The 24661-nt window shown below is 44.5% G+C and overlaps 1 protein-coding gene across 2 annotated transcripts in view; it reads right to left on the bottom strand.

Annotated features, from left to right (window-relative positions):
- scfd1 (sec1 family domain containing 1) overlaps window positions 1–24661 on the bottom strand; it is a 262452-nt gene that overhangs the window by 122856 nt on the left and 114935 nt on the right. For both annotated transcript variants that reach the window (XM_080202894.1, XM_080202895.1), the window contains exons 13-14: window positions 18903–18976; window positions 6619–6700 (exon numbers count right to left, since the gene is read on the bottom strand). In XM_080202894.1, coding sequence (XP_080059020.1) covers window positions 6619–6700; window positions 18903–18976 — 156 coding nt within the window. The remainder of the gene's footprint in view (window positions 1–6618; window positions 6701–18902; window positions 18977–24661) is intronic.

Genomic DNA, 24661 nt, shown 5'->3' on the forward strand with positions numbered 1-24661 from the left:
AATTTCAACTTGGTGACTGATGCCAGTAGGGGAGCTTTACAGATTAAGCAGAATCATGAAGTTATTATTCAAAAAAAAGTACAGAATATGGATTGCTTGAATGCAGGAAAAGCAAACATTAAAACAGAAAAAAAAAAGATCAGATGAAGAGTGACTGGTAGCAAAGTGCAATTTCCATTAAAAATTTGCAAGCATATACAAAGTTAACAATGAAGCATTGAAACCTTAACCCAATAGTTAAATTTTCTTTCTCACTTTCACCTGAAGCCTGTTAGACATAACTAAAGGACACACAAAATAAACTGCAGCTAGAGTCCAACGTCTGTAACGCAGGTTAAATTCCTCCAGCTAGACAGTTCATTTCTCAGACCACAAATCTGCTAGTCTTTGTGCAGTTTTGTACTGTTGACTCTAGCTAACTTGGAACTTGGTTGTTGCTGTACAAACTTTTCATAAGATATTTATAGTTACAGGCAAACAAAGTAAGCTTTGATTCTATCAGACTCAGACTAATCTAGATTCAAACAACAGGCATTAGAAGTGAAAGGAAATAGTGTTCCAAATGAACCACACCAGCCAGTTCCTGTGAATTGAGCCACTGAATATTTTAAAGTCTGTTCATAGATAGGTAACCCATAACACACATCTATATAGAGGAATTTAAATTCAAGCAGCGGAACTCAAGACTCCCACTACTAAGAAATGAAGGCTAACATCATAAAATGATAGAAGCAAAGGGAAATAATTAAGGGATAGGACTTAAAGCATGCTGCCAAAGCACCAAGAATGGATCAGCTTACATAAGTAAACAGGTACTCTTCAGGGACCCAGGGAGGTCATTGTGTTTAGCCTGGCTTGCACACAAGTCTTTAAGCTATATCAGATGGTGTTGCATTTTTTTTGGGTTATGATGCAACAGATTTTCTTACAAACAAACATTTTGTTTGACTGACTTCTTACCAAAGACAGCCATTAAGAGGAATTAAAGAAGCAATTGAAATAATTCCAACAACTTGTATTACTATCTTTAATATGATAAATTGCCCCAAGGCATTTGAGGAGTGTTATGAAACAAAATTTGACATTAAGACATAAAGAACTATTAATGACCAAAAGCTTGGTAGTAAGATAGGTTCTCGGAACAACATTAATGGAGAGAAGAGGGAGCAAGGTTTAAGGACAGAGTTAAGGAGCCATTGATGATGGAGCAATTAAAATTGGTGATGCACGGGGCCAAAATTAGAGGAGTGCATGCTACCTTGGGCAGTTGTGGGGCTGGAAGATACTACAGAGTTACGCAGAGGTGAGCCAAAGGAGGAATTTGAAATCAAGGTGTCATTTAGCATATGAGTGGTGCTAGCACATTGGGTGAATGTTAGTTGGACTTGGACAGTTTTGGATGACTTTAAATTTGCAAAGGGTAGAACATGGAAGTTAGTCAGGAAAATGCAATGCGTGGGTTTCCTCCCGCAGTCTGAAAGACGTGCCGGTTAGATACGTTGACCCGACAGTCACCAGAGTGTGGCGACCAGGAGAATTTCACAGTAACTTCATAGTTGTGTTAATGTTAGCCTTACTATGATTGCCCATCTCTCTCCTCACATCAGATCATTTGTTGTTGCAATTCTCATTCACACTGCCTCTAAATTTAAAGTTTAAAAAATTAAAATTTATTTATTAGTCATAGAATCCCTACAGTGCAGGAGGACGCCATTCAGCCAATCGAGTCTGCACCAACCACAATCCCACCCAGGCCTTATTATCCGTACCCCTACATATTTAGCCAGCTAATCCCCCTGACACTAGAGTCAATTTATCATGGCCAATTAACCTAACCTGCATATCTTTGGACGGTGGGAGGAAACTGGAGTACCTGGAGGAAACCCACGCAGGTGCACACTCCACACAAACAAAGACCCAAAGCCGGAATTGAACCCAGGCTCCTGGCACTGTGTTGCAGCAGTCTAACCACTGTGCCACTGTGTTACAAAAGTTACAATTGGTGGCCTTAAAGATGCATGGGTTTGAGATGGGAACATTGTTGCAAACAGTCTGGTCAAGTTTTAGACAGGGAAAGGAATTGATTTGTGGCTGGGGAACAGAGTTTGTGGTGAGTCATAGAATCCCTACAGTGCAGAAAGAGACCATTCAGCCCTCGAGTCAGCAGCAATTCTCTGACAGAATATGTTATCCAGGCCTTTTTCCTCGTCCTATCCCCATTATCCCATACATTTACAATGGCTAATTTATCGAACCTACACATCTTTGGACTGTGGGTGGAACAGGAGCACCCAAAGAAAACCCACATGGACATGGTATCGGCTATTGACAATGGCTCTCATCTCCCTAATATTTAGTGGGAGAAAATTTCTGTTCATTCACTACTGGATGCTCAGCAAGCAGTCTGACAATTTAGAGACAGTGGAAGAGTCAAAAGAGGTGGTGGATGTTCCTCCCAAAACTTTTGTCCGCCCATTGCAACTTTGACCAGCAGCTTTCGCAATTTAAAACACAGACCGTGAACAACAACAAAATAAGTAAGGTAAATTAGCCATAGTTCCAGATGACCATAGGCTCTGACTGGTGGTGATTTAACCTTCTGTGACCTGACAGAGTTTTGCTGAAATTGCATGGGTTGTCCAACCTTTCTGGATTGCTCTTGTTTCCTGGGACACAGTGCTTGGAATCCCACCAAGGTATTTCCTCAATTCAGTTTTTTCTCTCACCTCTTCTTGGAATTCCCTTTTTCTGTTTGGCTGGTCTAAAACTATAGGGGTGATGACAACTTTGCTAACAGCTGAATCATTGCCAGCGAGGAACCCTGACTGCAGGATTCTCCATCTTTCCAGAGCGAGATTTCCACAATGTCAATTATTCTGGGAGACATAAGTTTCAAGGTTCCATCAATTTGCAATTTTTGATGAGGACTGAAGTTCTTTCTGCTGCCACTGGCTCAATGGTAAGATGGTAGACAGTACAGGCTGCTTGTCTGCAGCTGCTGCTTCCATTGAGGGCTCAACAGCGACTGACCATAAGGTCCAAAGATAGCATATTAAAAAAAGTCAGTTGGCTCAAGTCTTGGTCAGGTAATAGTTATTAAATGAGGTCCTCTTGTTAAAATCAATGTGTTAGAATAATTAACATTGAGCCTATCAGCAACATTATTGGAGCTTAGGATACGTCAAAGATTTTGTTCAAATTTGGCTGGAGCAAACCCACTGTATGATGGATCATTGTGTCAGCTTGGTTGGAATGTTTATGCTATGCAAGGAGTGTTACACTCCAGACATTCGAGGAGTCAGCCTTTGTTAATTTTGAAACAGTCTAGAAGCCTCTGGAAGCCAGCACGTGACTATCTGGAACCACCTTGTCAATTCAGCTATTGCCTATTGTAAAAAGCATTTTAAAAAATGACTTTATAAAATGGTCCGACTGATGAGGATATACATATAAATATATATATTCCTTTCCTTCATGTCTCAACCGAGAATCTCCAATTTTGAATACTGCTAAAGAGACAATGTTGACACTTTTCATCTTGCAGTCATCAGGACAGATGTGAGAATAGTAAATTTCAAAGGGGACAACAATTTATACTCCACAAAATTGTTCAAGTCCACTTTAATGTGTACGAGGTGGCAGGAGGGGAGCACTTTAGCGCTAACAACCACAACACAGTATGACTCAAGTTTGTCAAGGACAAGGAGAAAGATGGTCTGCAAAACATGGTTTTGGATTAGTGAAAGGCAGATTTTATTAAAACAAGGCAGGAACTGGCCAAAGTAGACTGATAACAGCTACTTATGGGAAAATCTACAGCAGAGCAGGGGGGTGGGGGAGAGACTTCAAAAAGGAAATGGGGTGAGTACAGGCCCAACATATTCCCTTTAGAGTGAAATGTAGGAGCAGCAAATCCAGAGAACTCTGGACGGTGAGGAATATTCAGGGCTAGACAAGAAAGAAAGGTTTTTAGCAGATACAAAGGTAGCAAATTAGCAGAAGCCTTACTGGAAGATAGAAAGTGCAGGGGGAACTCAAGAAAGCAATTAGGAGAGCAAAGAGGAGGCATGAAAAAACACTGGCAGGTAAGATTAGGGAAAATCCCAAGATATTCTATCAGTATGTTAAGGGGAAAGAGGATAACCAGGGGAAAAGTAGGGCCTATTAGGGACAAGGGGGCAATTTGTGCATGGAGCTGGAGGTTGTTGTAGAATTAACAGAGTACTTCACATCTGTGTACACTCGAGAGAATCACTGAGCATTAGAAAAATTCAAAGAACGTGGAAAACATGTGCTAATTATTACACAACTAGCAACAACAACAAATAACAATAATTATATCATTCATATAATTCATTTACCAATTCTATTAGATTTTCTGTGGTGAAGAGGAAGATATGAACATTGGAAATGGAACATTTCTTACTTTTTGCACCTATTATCAGCATTAAGTGACCCAATGTCAATTACAGGCTGTATTAGATAAAGTTCTGTGTATTCAGGAATTCAGTATTCAGAACAATTTATTACACCAATGTAACAACCCCATTGGCCAGAGTTTCTTGAAGTGAGACTGCCAAATTCAGTTCTGAATTGTGAGCCATTTAAAACAAAGAACATTACAGCACAGGAACAGGCCCTTTGGCCCTCCTAGCCTGCACCAACCATGCTGCCTGACTTAGCTAAAATCCCCTACCCTTCCGGGGACCATATTCATCTATTCCCATCCTATTCACGTATTTGTCAAGACGCCCCTTAAAAGTCACAACCTTATCCGCTCCCACTACCTCTCTCAGCACCCAGCACCCACCACCCTCTGTGTAAAAACATCTGCCTTGTACATCTCCTTTAAACCTTGCCCCTCGCATCTTAAATCTGTGCCCCCTCATAATGGACTCTTCCATCCTGAGAAAAAGCTTCTGACTATCCACTCTGTCCATGCCTTTCATAATCTTGTAGACTTCTACCAAGTTGCCCCTCAACCTCGTCATTCCAGTGAGAACAAACCAAGTTTCTCCAACCTCTCCTCATAGCTAATGCCCTCCATACCAGGCAACATCCTGGTAAATCTTTTCTGTACCCTCTTCAAAGTCTCTACATCTTTCTGGTAGTGTGGCGACCAGAATTGAACACTATATTCCAAGTACAGCCTAACTAAGGTTCTATAAAGCTGCAACACGGCTTGCCGATTTTTAAACACAATACCCCGGCCGATAAAGGCAAATCTTCTTGACTATTTTCTCCAGCTGCACTGCCACTTTGTGACCTGTGTACCTGTACACCCAGAGCCCTCTGCCTTAAGGGTTCTGCCATTTACTATATATTTCCCATCTGTATTAGACCTTCCTCACATTTGACTAGATTAAACACCATCTGCCATGCCTCCTCTCAAGCCTCCAACTGATCTACATCCTGCTGTGTCCTCTGATGGTCTTCATCACTATCTGCAAATCCACCAACCTTTATGTCAACAGTAAACTTGCTAATCAAACCACTTACATTTTCCTCCAAATCATTTATATAGACCATGAACAGCAAAGGTTCCAGCACTGACCCCTGAGCAACGCCACTTGTCACAGCTCTCCATTCAGAAACACATCCTTCCACTGCTACCTTCTGTCTTCTATGACCAAGTCAGTTCTGTATCCATCTTGCCAGCTCACCTCTGATCTTGTGCGACCTTACCTTCTGTGCTAATCTGCCATGAAGGACTTTGTCAAAGACCTTATTGAAGTTCACGTAGATAACGTGCACTGCCCTACCCTCATCAATAATCTTCAGCACTTCCTCGAAAAGTTTGACCAAGTTAGCAACGCATGACCTCCCCTTCCTATGGGTCCATTTATTTCCAAGTGAGAGTAAGTCCTGTCTCGAACAATCCTCTTCAATAATTTCTCTACCACAGACGTAAGAATTACTGGCCTGCAATTCCTGGATTATCCTTGCTACCCTTCTTAAACAAAAGAACAACAATCCTCCTATGCAGCCACTGAGGATACAAAGATTTCTCTCGAGACTCCAGCAATTTCCACCCTTACCTCTCTCAATATTCTGGGGAATATCCCATCAGGCCCTGGGCCTCGTCTACCTTAACGTTTCTCAAGGACTCCAATACCTCCTCCTTTTTGATTTCAATATGACCCAAACTATCTACACATCCTTCCCCAAAATTCATCATGCATCCTTCTCTTTGGTGAATACTGATGCAAAGTACTCATTTAGTACTTCACCCATTTCCTCTGGCTCCATGCATAGATTCCCTCCTCTGTCCTTGAGTGGGCCAACCCTCTCCCTGGCTACCCTCTTGCTTTTTATGTATGTATTAAAAAGCCTTGGGATTTTCCTTAATCCTGCAGGCCAAATGACTTTTTGTGACTCTTTTAGCCCTCCTTACTCATTGCTTAAGTTTCTTTCTACTTTCCTTGTATTTCACACTAGCTTCATGTGTTCCCAGCCTCCTAGCTTTGACAAATGCTTCCTTTATGTTGATCATTTTGGTTATACAAACTGAACTGCAGAAACATTTCAAGCAGGGACAAAATTAGAAATAAAACCTTTATTTGCAAAACAATTTGATAGTGAAATCACCATAAAATGAACAAGCATAGAATGTTATACCTTAATATGCTCCAAAACAGCTGTTGCCACATTTGTATGAAGGTCAATGAGTCTCTTTTTCTGTAGCAGTTCGGGAAGAGAGCTTTAAGGGAGAAGGATATGATATCAGCAATATATATTGCACTTTCTAAAGAAAGACAAATCTTCACATAAAAATTTAAAATCAACTCCACAGCAATTGTGCGATAATTAACTTCAAACGTTTTATGAAACTTTAATTTAATAACAATGCATTACTGAAAGGCAGCAAGATGCAATTTACATTAGTTAAACAAAATGCACTAGTTCTTCTTAAAATGATACAAATAAAACAAGAAAAGACTGATCATAACTGACCAGACTGATTCCTGGAATGGCAGGACTGACATACAAGTCGAGATTGAGTCAGTTAGGATGGTATTTGTTGGAGTTCAAAAGAATGAGGGGTGAAATCTCGCAGAAACTTACAAAATTCTAACAGAACTAAACAGGGTAGATGCATGAAAGATGTTCCCAACGGCAGGGAAGTCCAGAACCAGGGGTCAGAATCTAAGGATACATGGTAAACCGTTTAGGACTGAGATGAGGAGAAATTTCTTCACCTAAAGTGTGATGAGCCTGTGGAATTCTCTACCACAGAAAACAATTGAGGTAAAATCTTTGTGGGCGCAATTTTATCACACCCACAATGCCCAGTGATCAGCACAACGAGCTGGGAAGGTAGCGTGGAATGTTAAAAATCCATTTGTTATCTTCCTAGCCCTTTTTTAATGGTACAAACTGCTTCACAGCCTTTGAATTCGACTGGATTTCAATAAATTCATGGGTTTAGTATGCATGCCCCTTGCCCCCTCCCTCCCTCAATGGTTTCCACCTCTCCAGCGTGACATCATGCCAGCACGAATCACTACCGTTCTATAAAAGTGTTGCTCAGACACAGTAGTAGTGAAAGGGAGCAAAGAGGCGAGATTCACTGAGCACTAACCTCCAGGGTGCAGGGTGGGTGTCAGACGCTACCAGGGTGCATGATGCAGTGAGAGTGCTTGCATGGATGCAGGGGATTAGGGGAGTTCATGCTGGTCTGGGTAGTCCTCAGGTATTACCTTTGGCTGCTGAGCAACCTGGGCAGTTTCATGAGGTCGAGTCCCAACCCCGCTAATGTCGCACTAGTTACCCTGCCATCTCGCTACCAAACAAGCCTGTAGTTTATTGCAGACATTCCATCCCAGGCCCCACTAACAGTAACAAGAACCAGGCCTGGCAGTTGTTCCCCAGTCAAAGGAGCTTGGCAGATGTTAACACAGCTCCTCACGCTGCAGTGCTCCATACAATGGCAACACATCTTGTGATAGTCACGAGGGTGCTTCTCGACTGTGCCTGAACTGCAAGCTACTCCTGGAAGCCACTGTACCTGATGTCCGGGTAGGTGCATACAGATTTATGCTTCAAGAGTTCCCAATGGGGATCCATTCATAGCCACCATATGCTCTCCACACTCACCATGATGAGGATGTACTAACATTTGGCAGCCCAGTGAGGTTGTGCATAGTACAGGGGAGGGTGTCCAGACTCCTGGGGACATGGGTTGGCGGGGGGGAGGGAGCTGAGACGTATATCATTACAGACTGTGTCTCGCTCTCTTATCCCTTCCCCCCCGAGAGCAAATACGGATTCCACTCTGGAGCCGTAGGACTAGCAGTAGTAGTGCTGTGATAGAGGAGGGAGCCAGCTGGTTGCAACAAGGACAACCCAGGCCAGAAGCTGCAGCAGGAGGACAGGAGGCCAGGAAGTAGCCACCTACTGGCCCAAGGGTGGGGGGGAGGGGAGGGATGGGTCCTACGGGATGTCGGAGACAGAGACCCAGGGTCTACGGGACCTGCATGTCCTTTGATGGGCTGCTGGATGCTCTGTGCCACTACAGACTCAAGCTCAATAGGAAAAGTATGTGGCACCTGAGCTAGGTCCTCATGGCTGGCACCTCTCCACCTGTCCCTTTGACAGTGACAGTCAGGACAGTCCTAAACTTGTATGCCACCGGGTTCTTCCAGGCTTCCTGAGGAGACTTCTGTGACATCTAAGTCTTCTGCACACAAGTGCATCCAGGAGATGCACTGTACGCCTGGGCAAACCATTACATCCACTTTGATGTGGGCCGGGACCAACAGGACTCTGGGTCACAGGCTTCAACGCCATTGTTATGATGCCCCATGTGCAGGAGGGTTATTGACAGAATGCACATCACCCTTCGGGCCCCATATTATCAAGGGGTGCTCTTCATCAATGAGAAGGGGTTTCACTCACTTAACATTCAGATTGCGTGTGACCATCTTCAGAGCATCATAAAAATGTGAACACACCGCCCAGGGAGCGTGCATGACAGCTACATGCAGCAGGTGGACTTTAAGGACTACCCCAGGCTGTTGGGAGGGCATGGAAGGATAAGAGGCTACCTGCTGCAATCATGGCTGATGATGGCAGTGCAGAGACCTGAGACCCACACTGCCTAGTCTGTTGTTGGTCAGTGCATCAGGCTCCTGAAGCTGTAGTTCCGTTGTCTGGACCGTTCTGGTGAGCCCTCCAGTACAGCCCACTGAGGGTCTCCCACATCATTCTGGTAGAAAGCTGTGAGCTCCACAACCAGGAACAGCAGTGCTCCAAAATCTCATGATTCCAAATAAACCTGTTGGACTTTTTTAACCTGGTGTTGTGCGACTTCTAAATGTGCCTACCCCCATACAGCACTGGTATCTCCACAGAGACTCAAGAGAATGTGGAGGCCAAATCAGAAGAGGAGCCAGAGGACAGAGGATAGGCATCTGCAAGGATCCAGCAGGGCAGGATGGTGAGGGAGCTCCCAACCACAAAGTTCTCTGACTAGGAGGCGCTGTGCCCCACAACTCAAACCTCCACTTCACCTCTCCCGCAAGCATCACCCCCACCCAACCTCTTTTCCACACCAACTGTCACGGGTCCCACTGACATCACACCAGGATGATGGGTCTCACTTGGCAGTGCCAGTGAGTTTCTGGTCCGGGCAAGTGATGATGATGACTCGCTATGTGGCACACTGTGATGCTACTCTGGTGTAACAGAAGGACGGCACAGTGGCTAACACTGCTGCCCCACAGCATCAGGGACCTGGATACGATTCCTGCCTTAGGGGACAGTCTGTGCGGAGTTTGCACATTCTTCGCGTGTCTATATGGGTTTCCTATGGGTGCTCCAGTTTCTCCCCACAGTTCAAAGCTGTGCAGGTTAGGTGGATTGGTCATGTTAAATTGCCCCTCAGTGTGCCAAGGTTAGGGGGATTAGTGGGATAAATATGTGGGCTATGGGGAAAAAGCCTGGTAAAATGCTCTGTCTAGCCCATGTCTGATTAAGGCTTGGAGCACCACTATGCAGCCCAATGCGGGGGTTGGGGGGGGGGGTTCGCTACTGTTGTGGGGGGCAGCCATTGGGTCCACTGAGTGATCAGGATGCCACCCAAGGATTTATCTCACTGTAGGCCTACATGCGGCTGCTGGGGACTGGAACAGAGGGGCTCATGCTACTCATATCCTGCCAGCGGTGGGGACCAGTGACCTCATTACCCTAACAGTATTTTTGGGTGAGTGCTTGGTGTACCATGGCAGTCACAGATCTGGCACAGGTGCTGGGACCTGGGGATCATAGACTCAGTGGGTTGAAGGGCCTCTCTCACACTGAACAATGTTCTGCACCTCTATATCCCAACCATACGCGATAGATAGAGAGGCGGATCACAGACAGATCAGTCACAGCTGTGGAGTGCAATAACATTGAAGTTGTAAATTGACAATTACAAAACTCTTAACTTGTGCATGCCTTCAACTGTGCCCGCTTGGTGTCCCTACAACTTCTTAGCTTTACATGGTCTACCACTACATCTAAGCACATATCAAAGATGGAGGTTGTCAGCTGTGTTCCATACCTTGCGGCCAGTAACGGCTTGGCAGGCAGGCATCTGCTGAGGCTTCGGATGTCAGATGTAGCCATGCCACCCTGTTCAGACCGCTGCCCATGTTGGGAAAGGGGATTCAGAAGGGCTGGGGACTACCAGGAGCTCTTGGGTGGCAGGCCCCCATGAGTTCCAGTGCTTCCTCCTCCCCCTGTGTGCCCATGGACCCCTGGAGCACTATGAGACAGTGCGGTAGCTGGTGTAGAGGCCTCAGCATCACCTGGCTCTGCCAGTCCTGGAAGCTCAATGCATCTGCAACATGGTTGAGCCCTCAGCAATGACCTTCTGAATCTGGACCAAGCTCTGGATTCCCTCAGCAATAGCCCTGTGACCTTTAGTCATTCTTTGGATTCCTTGATAGCCCAGGCAGCGGAGCCCCCTCAGCAGTAGTCCACAAAATGGCCGTTCTCTTGAGGCCCACTGAAAGTGCCCTCAGGTACTGGGGGCTGCATCCATCAATGTCTCCAGCACGGTCCTCTGCGATTTGGTCATGCCTTGGACCCCATCATCAATGGCGACCACTTCCTGCCCCAGGCTCTCCACTGAGATAGCCTCCCTTGCAGAGTTGGCCTTGGTACCACAATGTCAGCATCACCTCCTGTGCCTGAAGGCTGCAAGACTCCTCCAAACAGCCTTGCAGTTGCTGAACATTGCTGACAGCCCTCCTGCAATCCCTGGCTCTGACTCTGCATCTCCAGCAACATCAGGAGAACTGATCACAGCAGCCCGGTACCTGGCTGGTAGCCAGTTTTTTTCTTGGCTGTGGGAGACCACTGCCTGCCTCAGATGTTCCCGCCTCCACCTGATGTGCATTTGCAGCTGTGGGGTGCTCACCAGCAACATCCCGCCCAAGTGACTGTATCTGAGCTGGTGGACAGTGCGTGTAATGTCTGTTTCGACAGGTCGATGCTTTCCTTAAGGATTCTTCTGGACTTTCCTGTGAGGTTTCCTTAGACCTTCTCTCCAGTGTAGTCATGGGAGTCAACACGGGAGGGGGGGGTGTCTACACTGGGGAGGCACCAACTCATGACAGGCCCACCTCATTGGGGTCATCTCCTGAAAGTCATATGGTTCAATGCAAGGGAGGGACAAGTATCTGGGTAGATTGCAATTTGCTTGAAATAGGTCATAAGAGTGAAGGTTTTGTGGGTCCTCACTTCTGTGGCACTCGCAGACCTGGCTGTTGGTCATGGTTCTATCCTTAGCTTCCCCTGACAGCTACATAGCATGCTCCTAAAAGGTGTCCAGAGACACAGCTTGCAGATCCCACCATTGGTCTTTTCCCGCTCCCTACTAATATGGGCCATCTTTGCCTGCGGGTACAAAGCAGGGCATTGAAAGCCTGATGTGTGGACGGGCTTGGAGTGTCAGGAGTGTTGGGGGTGAATCAGGTGGTGTCTTTCAGGACCGTGCCTCAGCAATCTGGGATTGCGACAGGGGTGCCAGATTGGTTGCAGGAAGATGCTAGAGGGTCGGGTCTGAACAGGGAGTGTATCAACGTGGACATTCCAAGCGCAACTGACAGGACAGATACCAGAATGGGATGGACACTCACATTTGCTGCCCAAACGAGATCATTCACTTTCTTTCTGGACTGGATGCTGGTCCTTTGTGTTAGTGCACAGGCACTGACAGCCGCTGCCACCACTTCCCAGGCTGCATTGTCGGCCCAACCCCCAGTTTACTGACCATCTTGGGGCAAGAGGATGGCTCTCCTCTCCTTCATGGTGTCCAGTAGCCATCCCAACTTTCCCTCAATAAATTGTGGCGTTGCTCTCAGAGGTGCCACCTTCCTGGTTGTGACTGCATCGTTACCATTTAAATGCAGCTCCCCCTTGTTTACAGTGTAAAGCTGCAGCCACTTTGCACAAGTCAGATGGCTAGAGACTCCATGCTGGCATGATTTGCATGGAGACTCTTTCATTGCACTAAGTGTCAAAAGATTGAGAGGTAAGTGACTAGTGCAGAAAACTCCAGTTTTCTTGCCATTATGACACTTCTAAATTTTGGGTGGAAATTTTGTTCTGTATGTTTTAAAGAAAGAGTTAGATATTGCTCTTGGTGCTAACGGAATCAAAGCATATGTGTGGAAAAGGGAACAGATTACAGAGTTGGATATCAGTCATGATCATAGAATCATACATACAGTGCAGAAGAGGCCCTTCATCCTTTTGAATCTGCAATGACACGTAAGAAATACCTGACCCCACACCTAATCCTATTCACCAGCACTTGGCTCATAGCACATCATAACATTCAAGGCTAAATGCTCATCCAGGTACTTTTAAAGTATGTGTAGCATCCACCACCCTCCCAGGGAGTGCATCCCAGACCACCACCATCCTCTAGATAAAAACATTTTTCCTCACGTCCTCCCTCCTGCCCCTCACCTTGACCCCTTGTAACTGACCCTTCAACTGAGGGAAACAGCTGCTCTTTTCCTACTCTGTCCATGCCTCTCAATCTCCTCTGCTCCAATGAAAACAATCCAAGTATATCCTTTAAGAACTTTCAAGTGGTTATTGGATAGGCACATGGAACACATCAGAATGATAGGGAGTCGGATAGCTTGATCTTGGGTTCGGACATAGAGCGGCATAACATCAAGGGCCAAAGGGCCTGTACTGTACTATGCTATACTGTTCTATGTTCTATATCCAACCTATCTTCATAACTTAAATATTCCACTCCAGGCAGTCTCCTCGTGAATCTCCTCTGTACCTGCTTAGATACAATAATAATGGAGCGACCAGAACTGCACACAGTACTCCAAATGTGGCCTCACCAAAGTTCTATACATCTACAGCATGACCTTCCTGCTTTGAAATCTATGACTTGATTGATAAAGGCCAGTATCCCTTTTGCCTTCATCCTATTAACATGCCCTTCCGCCTTCAAAGATTTAGGGACAAAAATGCCACAGAACCTCCTCATGTCATGCCGATCATTAAGTACTTCCTTGTCAAATTACTCCTTCTGAAGTTTATCATCTCATACTTTTCAGGGTTAAATTCCACCTGCCACTTATCTACCCATTTAACCATCCTGCCTGATTGTATCTTCTTGTAGCCCAAGACACTCAACCTCACTGTTGGCCACCCAATCTTTATGTCATCCGCAAACTTATTCATCCTACCTCTCCACATAGTCATTGATGTAATTTAAATAAATGACAAATAATAGGACCCAGCACAGATACCTGTGGTGCACTACTGGACACTAGTTTCCAGTCACTAACTCTCTTGTTTCCTACAACTAAGCCAATGTTGAATCCACTTTATCAAATTACCCTTTATTCCATGTGCATTTTCCTTCTTTATAAGTCTCTCATGTGGGACCTTGTCAAAGGGTTTGCTGAAACCCATATAATCTACATGGATTGTACTACCCTCATTTATAATCTCTGGTCACTTTCTCAAAAAATTCAATCAAATTTGTTAGACATGACTTCCTCTACAAAACCATGCTGATTATCCCTGATCAAGTCTTGCCTCTCCAAGTGGAGATAAATGTTCTCCTTCAGAAGTTTCTCCAATAGTTTCCGTACTATTGACATGAGACTCACTGGTCTGTGGTTCCTGGCTTATCGCTACAAATCTTCTTAAATAGTGGAACCACATTACCTGTTCTCCAGTTGTTTGGCACCTCCCCCCTAGCCAGACAGGAATCAAAATTTGGGTCAGAGCCCCTGCAAATTGCTTCTCTTGCCTCCCACAGCAGTCTACGACACAATTCAGTCAGACCTGGAGATTTGTCCACTTTTAAGCCTGTCAACATCTTCAATGCCCTTTTCCGTGTCAATTTGCTCAAGACCTTGCCATCTCACTCCCTGAATTCCTCAATCTCTTGGGTGAAGGTGGATGTGAAATATTTGTTCAACATTCTACCAATGTCCCCTGGCTCCACCCACATTGCCCCCTTGGTTCACAGTTGGCCCTATTCTTTCCCTGGTTATCCTCTTTCTATATTTGTAGAGCATCCTGTGATTTTCCCTACTTTTACCAGCCATATCCCATCTTTACTTTCCTAAGAGAGCTTATGCTCTCCCTGTTTCCTTTTTGAACACCCCCTCCATTGCTCTTCTATGTACCTTGGTCAGATCCTGCCTTACTTTACTAAAATCCACTCTCTCCCATCCAAAACTTTTTTTTGCAACTTGTCTATGTCTTTGTCCATAACCAGCTAAATTTTACCGTAAGATAAATGAAAAGTACTGTGGATGCTGGAATCTAAAACAAGAATAGAAAATGCTAGAAAATCTCAACAGGTCTGACAGAGGCTGTGGAGAGAGAATAGAGCTAACATTTCAAGTCTGGATGGCCCTTGGTCAAAGCTGAAAACAAACAAAATAGGAGATTTAGACTGTTAGGGTGCAGGGTGCAATTGACAAAGATGTCATAGACAAAAAGACAAAGGGAATATAAATGGTGGGATTAAAGGCTGAGAATGGTACCAACAGCAGCCCATTAAGAGACTGGAATGTGCAAATGGCAGAACAAAGGTGCAGAATATCAAAGGACAACCTGAGACATGTGACCTAGTGAAGTACGGCACAGTAACACAGCGGTTAGCACTGTTGCCTCACAGCTCCAGGGTCCTGGTTCAATTCCTGGATTGGGTCACTGTCTGTGTGGAGTTTGCACATTTTCCTCTTGTCTGCTCCAGTTTCCTCCCACAGTCCAAAGATGTGCGGGTTAGGTTGATTGGCCATGCTAAATTGCCCCTTAGTGTCCTGAGATGCATAGGTTAGAGGGATTAGTGGGTAAAATATGTAGGGATATGGGGGTAGGGCCTGGGTGGGATTGTGGTCAATGGGCCGAAGAGCCTCTATCTGACCTGTAGGGTTCTATGAAGTGGATGCTGAGGTGGGGGGTGGTATGGTTAGCGGGGAGAACAAGATGGGAAGCAAGATTTTTAAAGAAGCTTTGCACACGTGAGTGGGAGAGCACACAAGTGAGGCAGCCAGAGTGGGATTGAAACTTGGAGCACTGTGGTAATTAAAGATGTGAGTGGTAAATCTACTTTTCCTGTTTTTTCTTTTTTCAGTTATTAGTTCAGTGGTCTCGTTAGTTAGTAAAAGGAGCTGTCCCATCCAAATAGCTGAGTGGCAGTGATCTGTCGATCACTTGAAGCCTAATTAGAGGCAAAACGTGTAAAATAGAACATAGAACAGTACAGCACAGTACAGGCCCTTCGGCCCTCAACGTTGTGCCGAGCTATGGCCAAACCCAAGACCAAACTATTCCACTCCTTATCATTCTGGTGTGCTCCATATGCCTATCCAATAACTGCTTGAAAGTTCCTAAAGTGTCCGACTCCACTATCACAGCAGGCAGTGTATTCCACACCCCAACCACCCTCTGAGTGAAGAATCTACCTCGGACATCCCTCCTATGTCCCCCACCATGAACCTTATAGTTATGCCCACTAGTAAATAACTACATCCACCCGAGGAAACAGTCTCTGAACTCCACTCTCTCTATCCTCCTCATCATCTTATAAGCCTCTATTAAGTCGCCTCTCATCCTCCTCCGCTCTAAAAAGCCCTAGCTCCCTCAACCTTTCCTCATAAGAGATACCCACAAACCAGGCAGCATCCTGGTAAATCTCCTCTGCACTCTCTCCAATGCTTCCACATCCTTCTTATAGCGTGATGACCAGAACTGCACACAATATTCTAAATGTGGTCTCACCAAGGTCCTGTACAGTTGCAGCATAACCCCACGACTCTTAAACTCAAACCCCCTGTTAATAAACACTGATACACTATAAGCCTTCTTCACGGCTCTATCCACTTGAGTGGCAACCTTCAGAGATCTGTGGATATGAACCCCATGATCTCTCTGTTCCTCCACATTCCTCAGAACACTGCCATTGACCCTGTAACCCACATTCAAGTTTGTCCGACCAAAATGAATCACCTCGCACTTATCAGGGTTAAACTCCATCTGCCACTTTTCAGCCCAGCTCTGCATCCTATCAATGTCTCTTTGTAGCCTATAACAACCCTCCACCTCATCCACTACTCCACCAATCTTGGTGTCATCAGCAAATTTACTGACCCATCCTTCAGCCCCCTCTTCCAAGTCATTGGTAAAAAAGAAATCACAAAAAGCAGAGGACCCAGCATTGATTCCTGCGGTACACCACTAGTAAATGGCCTCTACTCTGAAAATTTTCCCTCCACTACCACCCTTTGTCTTCTATGAGATAGCCAGTAACTTATCCAATCGGCCAAATTTCCCTCTATCTCACACCTCCTCACCTTCTTCATGAGCCTACCATGGGGAATCTTATCAAATGCCTTAATAAAATCCATGTACATGAGATCAACTGCTCTACCTTCATCTACACACTTAGTTACCTCCTTAAAGAATTCAATCAAATTTGTGAGGCAAGACTTAACCCTCACAAATGCGTGCTGACGATCCCAGATTAAGCAGCATCTTTCTAAATGGTCATAAATCCTATCTCTCAGGACCTTTTCCATTAACTTACCAACCACCGAAGAAAGACTAACTGACCTGTAATTACCGGGGTCATTCCTATTTACTTTCTTGAACAGAGGAACAACATTCGCCACTCTCCAGTCCTCTGGCACAATCCCCATGGACAGTGAGAACCCAAAGATCAAAGCTAAAGGCTCCACAATCTCATCACTTACCTCCCAAAGTATCCTAGGATGAATCCCATCTGGCCCAGGGGACTTATCGACCCTCAGGTTTTTCAAAATGGCTAATACATCTTCCCTCAGAACATCTCCTCCTCCATTCCATCAGCCTGTGTCACACAGTCATCCTCAAAAACATGGCCCCTCTCCTTAGTGAACACTGAAGAAAAGTACTGATTCAACACCTCACCTTTCTCTTCTGATTCTGTGCACAAGCTCCCACTACTATCCCTGACCGGCCCTAATCTCACCCTTTTATTCTTTTATTTCTCACATCAGAATAAAAAGCCTTGGGGTTTTCCTTGATTTGACCCGCCAAGGACTTCTCATGCCCCCTCCTAGCTCTCCTAAGCCCTTTTTTAACTCATTCCTTGCTACCTTGTAACCCTTAAGTGACCCAATGAACCTTGTTTTCTCATCCTTACATACACTTCCTTTTTCCTCTTGACAGGACACTCAACCTCCTTTGTGAACCATGGTTCACTCACTCGGCCATTTCCTCCCTGCCTGACAGAGACAAACCTATCAAGGACACACAGTATTTGTTCCTTGAACAAGCTCCACTTTTCATTTGTGCCCATATCTGACAGTTTCTGTTCCCATCTTACGCTCCTTAATTCTTGCCTAATCGCATCATAATTATCCCTGCCCCAATTATAAACCTTGCCCTGCCATGTGACCTTATCCCACTCCACTGCAATATTGAAAGACACCAAATTGTGGTCACCATCTCCAAAGTGCTCTCCCACAAACAAATCTAACACTTGGCCTGGTTCATTACCCAGTACCAAGTCCAACGTGGCCCCACCTCTTGTTGGCTTATCCACATATTGTGTCAGAAAACCCTCCTGCACACACTGTACAAAAAGTGCCCGATCCAAACTATTCGACCTATAAAAGTTTCAATCAATATTTGGAAAGTTAAAGTTACCCATGATAACTACCCAGTGACCTATTCATAATCTGCTTTGCCATTTCCTCTCCACATCTCTATTACTATTGCATTCTTCTGTTTGAAACCCAACTGATGTGTGAGTCATCTCAGCCCAGCTGAGCTTTATATAAGAGAGGCAAACAATGAGAACAAAGAACAAACAAAGAAAATTACAGCATTGAAACAGGCTCTTTGGCCCTCCAAGCCCATGCCGATCATGATACCCTCATTAAACAAAAAAAACTTCTGCCCTTACTTGGTCTGTTTTCCTCTACTCCCTCCCTATTCATGTACCCTTCCAGATGCCTCTAAATATTGCTAATGTGCCTGCTTCCACCACCTCCTCTGGCAGCATGTTCCAGGTACCCACCACCCTGCGTGAAAATCTTGCCCAGCATACCTTGAACATGTGCCCCCTTGTAATTGACTCTCCCACTCCTATTTTCTATGTTTCTGTAATCCACTCATAAATTGCTATTCACAGCCTATCTGGCTATTTAGAGTTGGTTGCTATCATGCATCGCTGAGCCGTCTATGAAATAATTTATTTCACAATGAAGTGTGTATCCTTGTTTAATTTTAGAAGTTTTTTTTATCTATAGAGTGGAAGTAGCACTTCTGACAATAAACAACAATCTCCACATGTTTCTAAAAAAGTTGGTCTACAAATACTAACTCTGAAAAATACAGACTGACGGATGTAATATTTTTTCACGAGTACTAACCTGACCGCTGATGTAAGTTTGGCGGTATTATCAGAAAGCATGCTAATAGCACCATCGTCCTCTCCCTCCAGTCCCTGAGAAACAAGAATCATAGACATGATCAGCATGGCCTTCAGAATCTGAATTCTGGTAGCAATTCTGACACATAGAAATATAGACGAGCAGACCAGGAGAAGGCCATTTGGCCTGTCGAGCCGACTCTGCCATTCATTACGATCATGGTTGATCATCCAACTCAATAGCCTAATCCTCTTTTTCCACCACAACCTTTGATCCCATTCGCCCCAAATGCTATATCCAGCCACCTCTTGAATACATTCAATGTTTTGGCATCAACTACTTCTTGTAGTAATGAATTCCACAAGCTCACCACTCTTTGGGTGAAGAAATATCTCCTCACCTCCATCCTAAGTGATCTACCCTGAATCCTCAGACTGTTCCTCTGGAATATCCTCCCTGCATCTACCCTGTCTAGTCCTGTTGGAATATTATAAGTCTCTATGAGATCCCCCCTCATTCATCTGAACTCCAGTGAAAACAATTCTAACCTAGTCAATCTCTCCTCATACATCAGTCTTGCCATCCCTGGAATCAGCCTGGTAAATCTTCACTGCGCTTCCTCAACAGCAAGAACATCTTTCCTCAGGAAAGGAGACCAAAACTGCACACAATGCTGTACATGTGGCCTCACCAAGGCCCCGTAGAACTGCAACAAAACATCCCTGCTCCTGTACTCAAAATCTCTCGTGATGAAGGCCAACAGATGTCATTTGCCTTTACTGCCTGCCGAAGCTGCACGCTTACCTTCAGTAACTGGTGCACAAGGACATCCAAGTCCTGTTGCACACTCCCCTCTCCAAATTTACAGCCATTTAGGTAGCAATCTGCCATTGTGTTTTGAAAGTGAATAACCTCACATTTATGCAAATTATTTTGCATCTGCCATTGATTTGCCCACTCACCCAATATGTCCAGAACATTCTGAAGGATCTCTACATCCTCATCACAGTTCACCCAACTTGGTAGCATCTGCAAACTTTGAGGTGTTATATTTTGTTCCCTCATCCAAATCGTTAATATATATTGTCCCTGTGGCACCCCATTAGTTACTGCTATCAATCTGAAAAGCACCCACTAATTCATACTCTTTGTTTCCTCTCTGCCAACCAGTTTTCTATCCATCTCAATACACTTCCCCCAATCCCATGCGCTTTTATCTCGCATGATTATGCAGGACTTTGTCAAATGCTTTCTGAAAGTCCAAATATATTACACTGACTGACTCCCCCTTATCAACAATATTAGTTACATCTTCAAAGAATTGCAACAGATTTGTCAAGCATGATTTACACTTCATTAATCCATGCTGGCTCTGTCTGATCCTGCCACTGCTTTCTAAATTCTCTGCTATAAAGTCCTTGATAATGGATTCAAGAATTTTCCTCACTACTGATGTTAAGCTTACTGGTCTATAATTCCCTGTTTTCTCTCTACCTCCTTTTTGAATATTGAAGTGACATTAGCTACCCTCCTAATTTTCCAATTCCTACTCTCAACAGCATGTGGCACCAGTAGTAGTCCAGGTATTATGACCTTCGAGGTCCTGCGCTTTAGCCTTCTGCCTAACGTGACAAGTTTTAAATAAATCTAGAACATTACAGCGTAGTACAGGCCCTTCGGCCCTCAATGTTGCGCCGACCAGTGGAACCAATCTAATGACCCTCAAACCTAAACTATTCCAATGTTATCCATATGCCTATCCACTGACTATTTGAACGCCCTTAAAGTTGGCGAGTCCACAACTGCTGCAGGCAGGGCATTCCACGCCCTTACTACCCTCTGAGTAAAGAACCTACCTCTGACATCCATCCTATAATTACCACCCCTCAATTTAAAGCTATGTCCCCTCGTGTTAGCCATCACGATCCAAGGAAAAAGCTCTCACTGTCCATCCTATCTAACCCTCTGATCATCTTGTATGCCTCAATTAGGTCACCTCTTAACCTTCTTCTCTCCAACAAAAATAACCTCAAGTCCCTCAGCCTTTCCTCATAAGACCTTCCCACCACACCAGGCAACATCCTGCTAAACCTCCTCTGCACCCTTTCCACTGCCTCCACATCTTTCTTATAATGCAGCGACCAGAGCTATACGCAATACTCCAAGTGTGGCTGCACCAGAGTTTTGTACAGTTGTAACATGATCTCACGGCTCTGAAATTCAATCCCTCTACCAATAAAAGCTAACACACCATACACCTTCTTAACAACCTTATCAACCTGGGTGCCAACTTTCAGGGATCTATGCACATGTACACTGAGATCTCTCTGCTCGTCAACACTACTAAGAGTCCTTCCATTAGCCCTATATTCTGTACTCCGGTTACTCTTACCAAAGTGAATCACCTCACACTTTTCTGCATTAAACTCCATTTGCCATGTCTCAGCCCAGCGCTGCAGCTTATCTATGTCCCTCTGCAAACTGTAACATCCATTCTCACTGTCTACAACTCCTCCAACTTTGGTGTCGTCAGCAAATTTGCTAACCCTTCTACACCCTCATCCAGATCATTTATAAAAATGACAAACTGCAGTGGCCCCAAAACAGATCCCTAAGGTACACCACTTGTAACTGAAGTCCAGGTTGAATATTTCCCATCAACCACCACCCTCTGTCTTCTATCAGCTAGCCAATTCCTGATCCAAACTGCTAAATCACCCTCAATCCCATGCATCTGCATTTTCTGCAGTAGCCTACCATGGGGAACCTTATCAAATGCTTTGCTAAAATCCATATCCACCACATAATCTAATCTAATCAAAAGAGGACACAAAATGGAAGCCAGAAATGTTGGACAATGCAAGGGACTGTTCCAGAGTCTATAGAATCCTGGAAGATGACCACCAATGCATCCACTATTTCTTGAGCCACTTCCTTAAGTACTCTGGGATGCAGATTATCAGGCCCTGGGGATTTATCCACCTTCAACGCCATCAATTTTCCCAGCACCATTTCTCTACTAATATTGATCTCCCTCAGTTCTTCCCTCTCACTAAACCTTGCATTCTCCAACATTTCCAATTTGTGTCCTCTTTTGAGATGACAGAACCAAAGTATGCATTCAAGATAGAACCAATGTATGTATTCATTTGATCCACTAAATCTCAGGAAATGCCTTATACAATCTCCTAACTTCTAATTATGTGATTAGATTTATTTAAAACTCATCATAGTGATGGGGCTGAATTGAATTGGGATAACAATACAATTCAGGATGGTGTGTTGCCACCCTGGTATCAGAGTCAAGGACATCTCTGAGCAATTGCAGGACATTCTTAAGAGGAAGGGTGAGCAACCAGAGGTCATTATACATATTGGTACCAATGACATAAGTAGGAAAAGGGATGAGGTCCTGAAGTGTGAATATAGAGAGTATATAAAGTACAGGACCTCAAAGATAGTAATATCTGGACTACTACTGGCGCCACATGCTACTGAGAGTAGGAATAGGAAGATTAAGTAGATGAATGCATGGCTTGAGAGCTGGTGCAGGGGGCAGGGATTTAGATTTTTGGATCATTGGGATCTTTTCTGGGGAAGGGGTGACTTGTTCAAGAGGGACAGGTTACACCTGAACTGGACAGGGACTAATATCCTGGATGAGGACTAACATCCCAGCGGAGAGATTTGCTAGAGCCACTCAGAAGAGTTTAAACTAGTTTGGCAGGGCAGTGGGATCCAAAGTAGTGGAAGACAGAAGAGAAGGTTGAGGACAGCACACAGAAGTTAAAGAGAGTACATTAAGTAGTAAAGGCAATGTTAGTAATCCTAGTACCAGATAGAGCAGGCAAAAGCAAGATAGAGAGCAGAGGAAGTCCAGATTAAACTGTATTTGTTTCAATGCAAGAGGCCTGACTGGCAATGCAGATGAAGTAAGAAGTCTGACAACACCAGGTTTAAGTCTAACCGATTTATTTGATAGTAAATTCACTAGCTTTCGGGTTAGTCCCTTCGTCAGGTGAATGGAGAGTTCTGGCCTCAGACAGAGCATATAAAGCACAGAAAACTGCTCTGTCTGAGGCCAGAACTCTCCATTCACCTGAAGGGACTAACCCGAAAGCTAGTGAGTTTACTATCAAATAAATTGGTTGGACTTAAACCTGGTGTTGTCAGACTTTTTATTGTGTTTACCCCAGTCCAATGCCGGCATATCCACATCAATGCAGATGAATTCAGGGCATGAATGGGTACATGGGAATGGGATATTATAGCAATTATTGAAACATGGCTAAGGGAAAGACAGGACCAGCAGCTCAATGTTCCAGGGTGCAGGTGCTATAGGAAAGATAAAACTGGAGGTAAGAGAGGAGGAGGAGTTACACTTTTGATTAGAGAAAACATCACAGCAGTACTGAGAAGGGATATATTTGCGGGTTCGGCTACTGAGTCTATATGGGTAGAACTGAGAAATAAGAAGAGGGAAATCACTGATAGGGTTGTACTATAGCCCCCCCAATAGTCAGCAGGAAATTGAGGAGCAAATATGTAAGGAGATTACCGCTAGCTCCAAGAAAACTAGTGTGGTAATAGTGGAAGATTTTAACTTTCCCAACATTGACGAGGACAGCCATATTATTAAAGGCTTGGATAGAGAGAAATTTGTTGAATGTGTCATGGATAAATGTCTCATTTGGTATGTGGATGGCCTGACGAGAGAAGGGGCAAAGCTTGACCTCCTCTTGGGAAATAAGGAAGGGCAAGTGACAGAAGTGTTAGTGAGGGATCACTTTGGGACCAGTGACCATAATTCTATTAGTTTTAAGAAAGCTGTGGAGAATGATAGGTCTAGTCCAAAAGTTAAAATTCTAAATTGGGGCAAGGCCAATTTTGATGGCATCAGGCAGGAACTTTTAACAGTTAATCGGGGGAGTCTGTGGGAAGGCAAAGGGACGTAAGTGGGAAGCTTTCAAAAGTGTGCTAATCAGGATTCAGGGTAAGCACATTCCTCTTAAGAGTGAAAGGCAAGGCAAGCAGAAGTAGGAAACCCTGGAATGACTCGGGATATTGCTGCCCTGGTCAAAAAAAAGGAGACATGACATGCATAGGCAGCAGGGATCAAATGAATCCCTTGAAGAGTATACAGGATGTAGGAGTAGAGTTAAGGGAGGAATCAGAAGGGCAAAAAGGGGACACAAGATTGTTTTGGCAGGTAATGCGAAAGGAGAATCCAAAGAGCTTTTACAAACACATAAAGGGCAGAAGAGTAACAAGGGAAAGAGTAGAGCCTCCTAAGGCTCAACAAGATCATCTATGTGTGAATCCACAAGAAATGGGTGAAATCCTAAATGAATATTTCTCATCAATATTTACTGAAGAGAAAAGCATGGATGTTAAGAGAACTTGAGGAAATAAATAGTAATGTCTTGAGGACTGTACATATTACAGAGGAGGAGTTGCTGGAAGTCTTAATTTGCGTCAAGGTAAATAAATCCCCGGGACCTGAAGTGTACCCCAGGATATTGTGCGAGGCTAGGGAGGAAATTGCAGGTCCCCAGCAGAGATATCTGAATCATCGATTGTCAGGGGTCAGGTTCCTGAAGATTGGAGGGTGACAAATGCTGTGCCTTTGATTAAAAAGAGCTGCAGGGAAAAGCCTGGGAACTACAGGCCAATGAGTCTCACATCTGTGGTGGCTACATTGTTGGAACATATTTTGAGAGAAAGGATCCACAGACATTTAGACATGCAAGTACTGATTA

The sequence above is a fragment of the Carcharhinus amblyrhynchos genome, chromosome 14, assembly GCF_965287045.1.
Source record: "Carcharhinus amblyrhynchos chromosome 14, sCarAmb.v2.hapA, whole genome shotgun sequence".
NCBI classification, from domain to species: domain Eukaryota; kingdom Metazoa; phylum Chordata; class Chondrichthyes; order Carcharhiniformes; family Carcharhinidae; genus Carcharhinus; species Carcharhinus amblyrhynchos.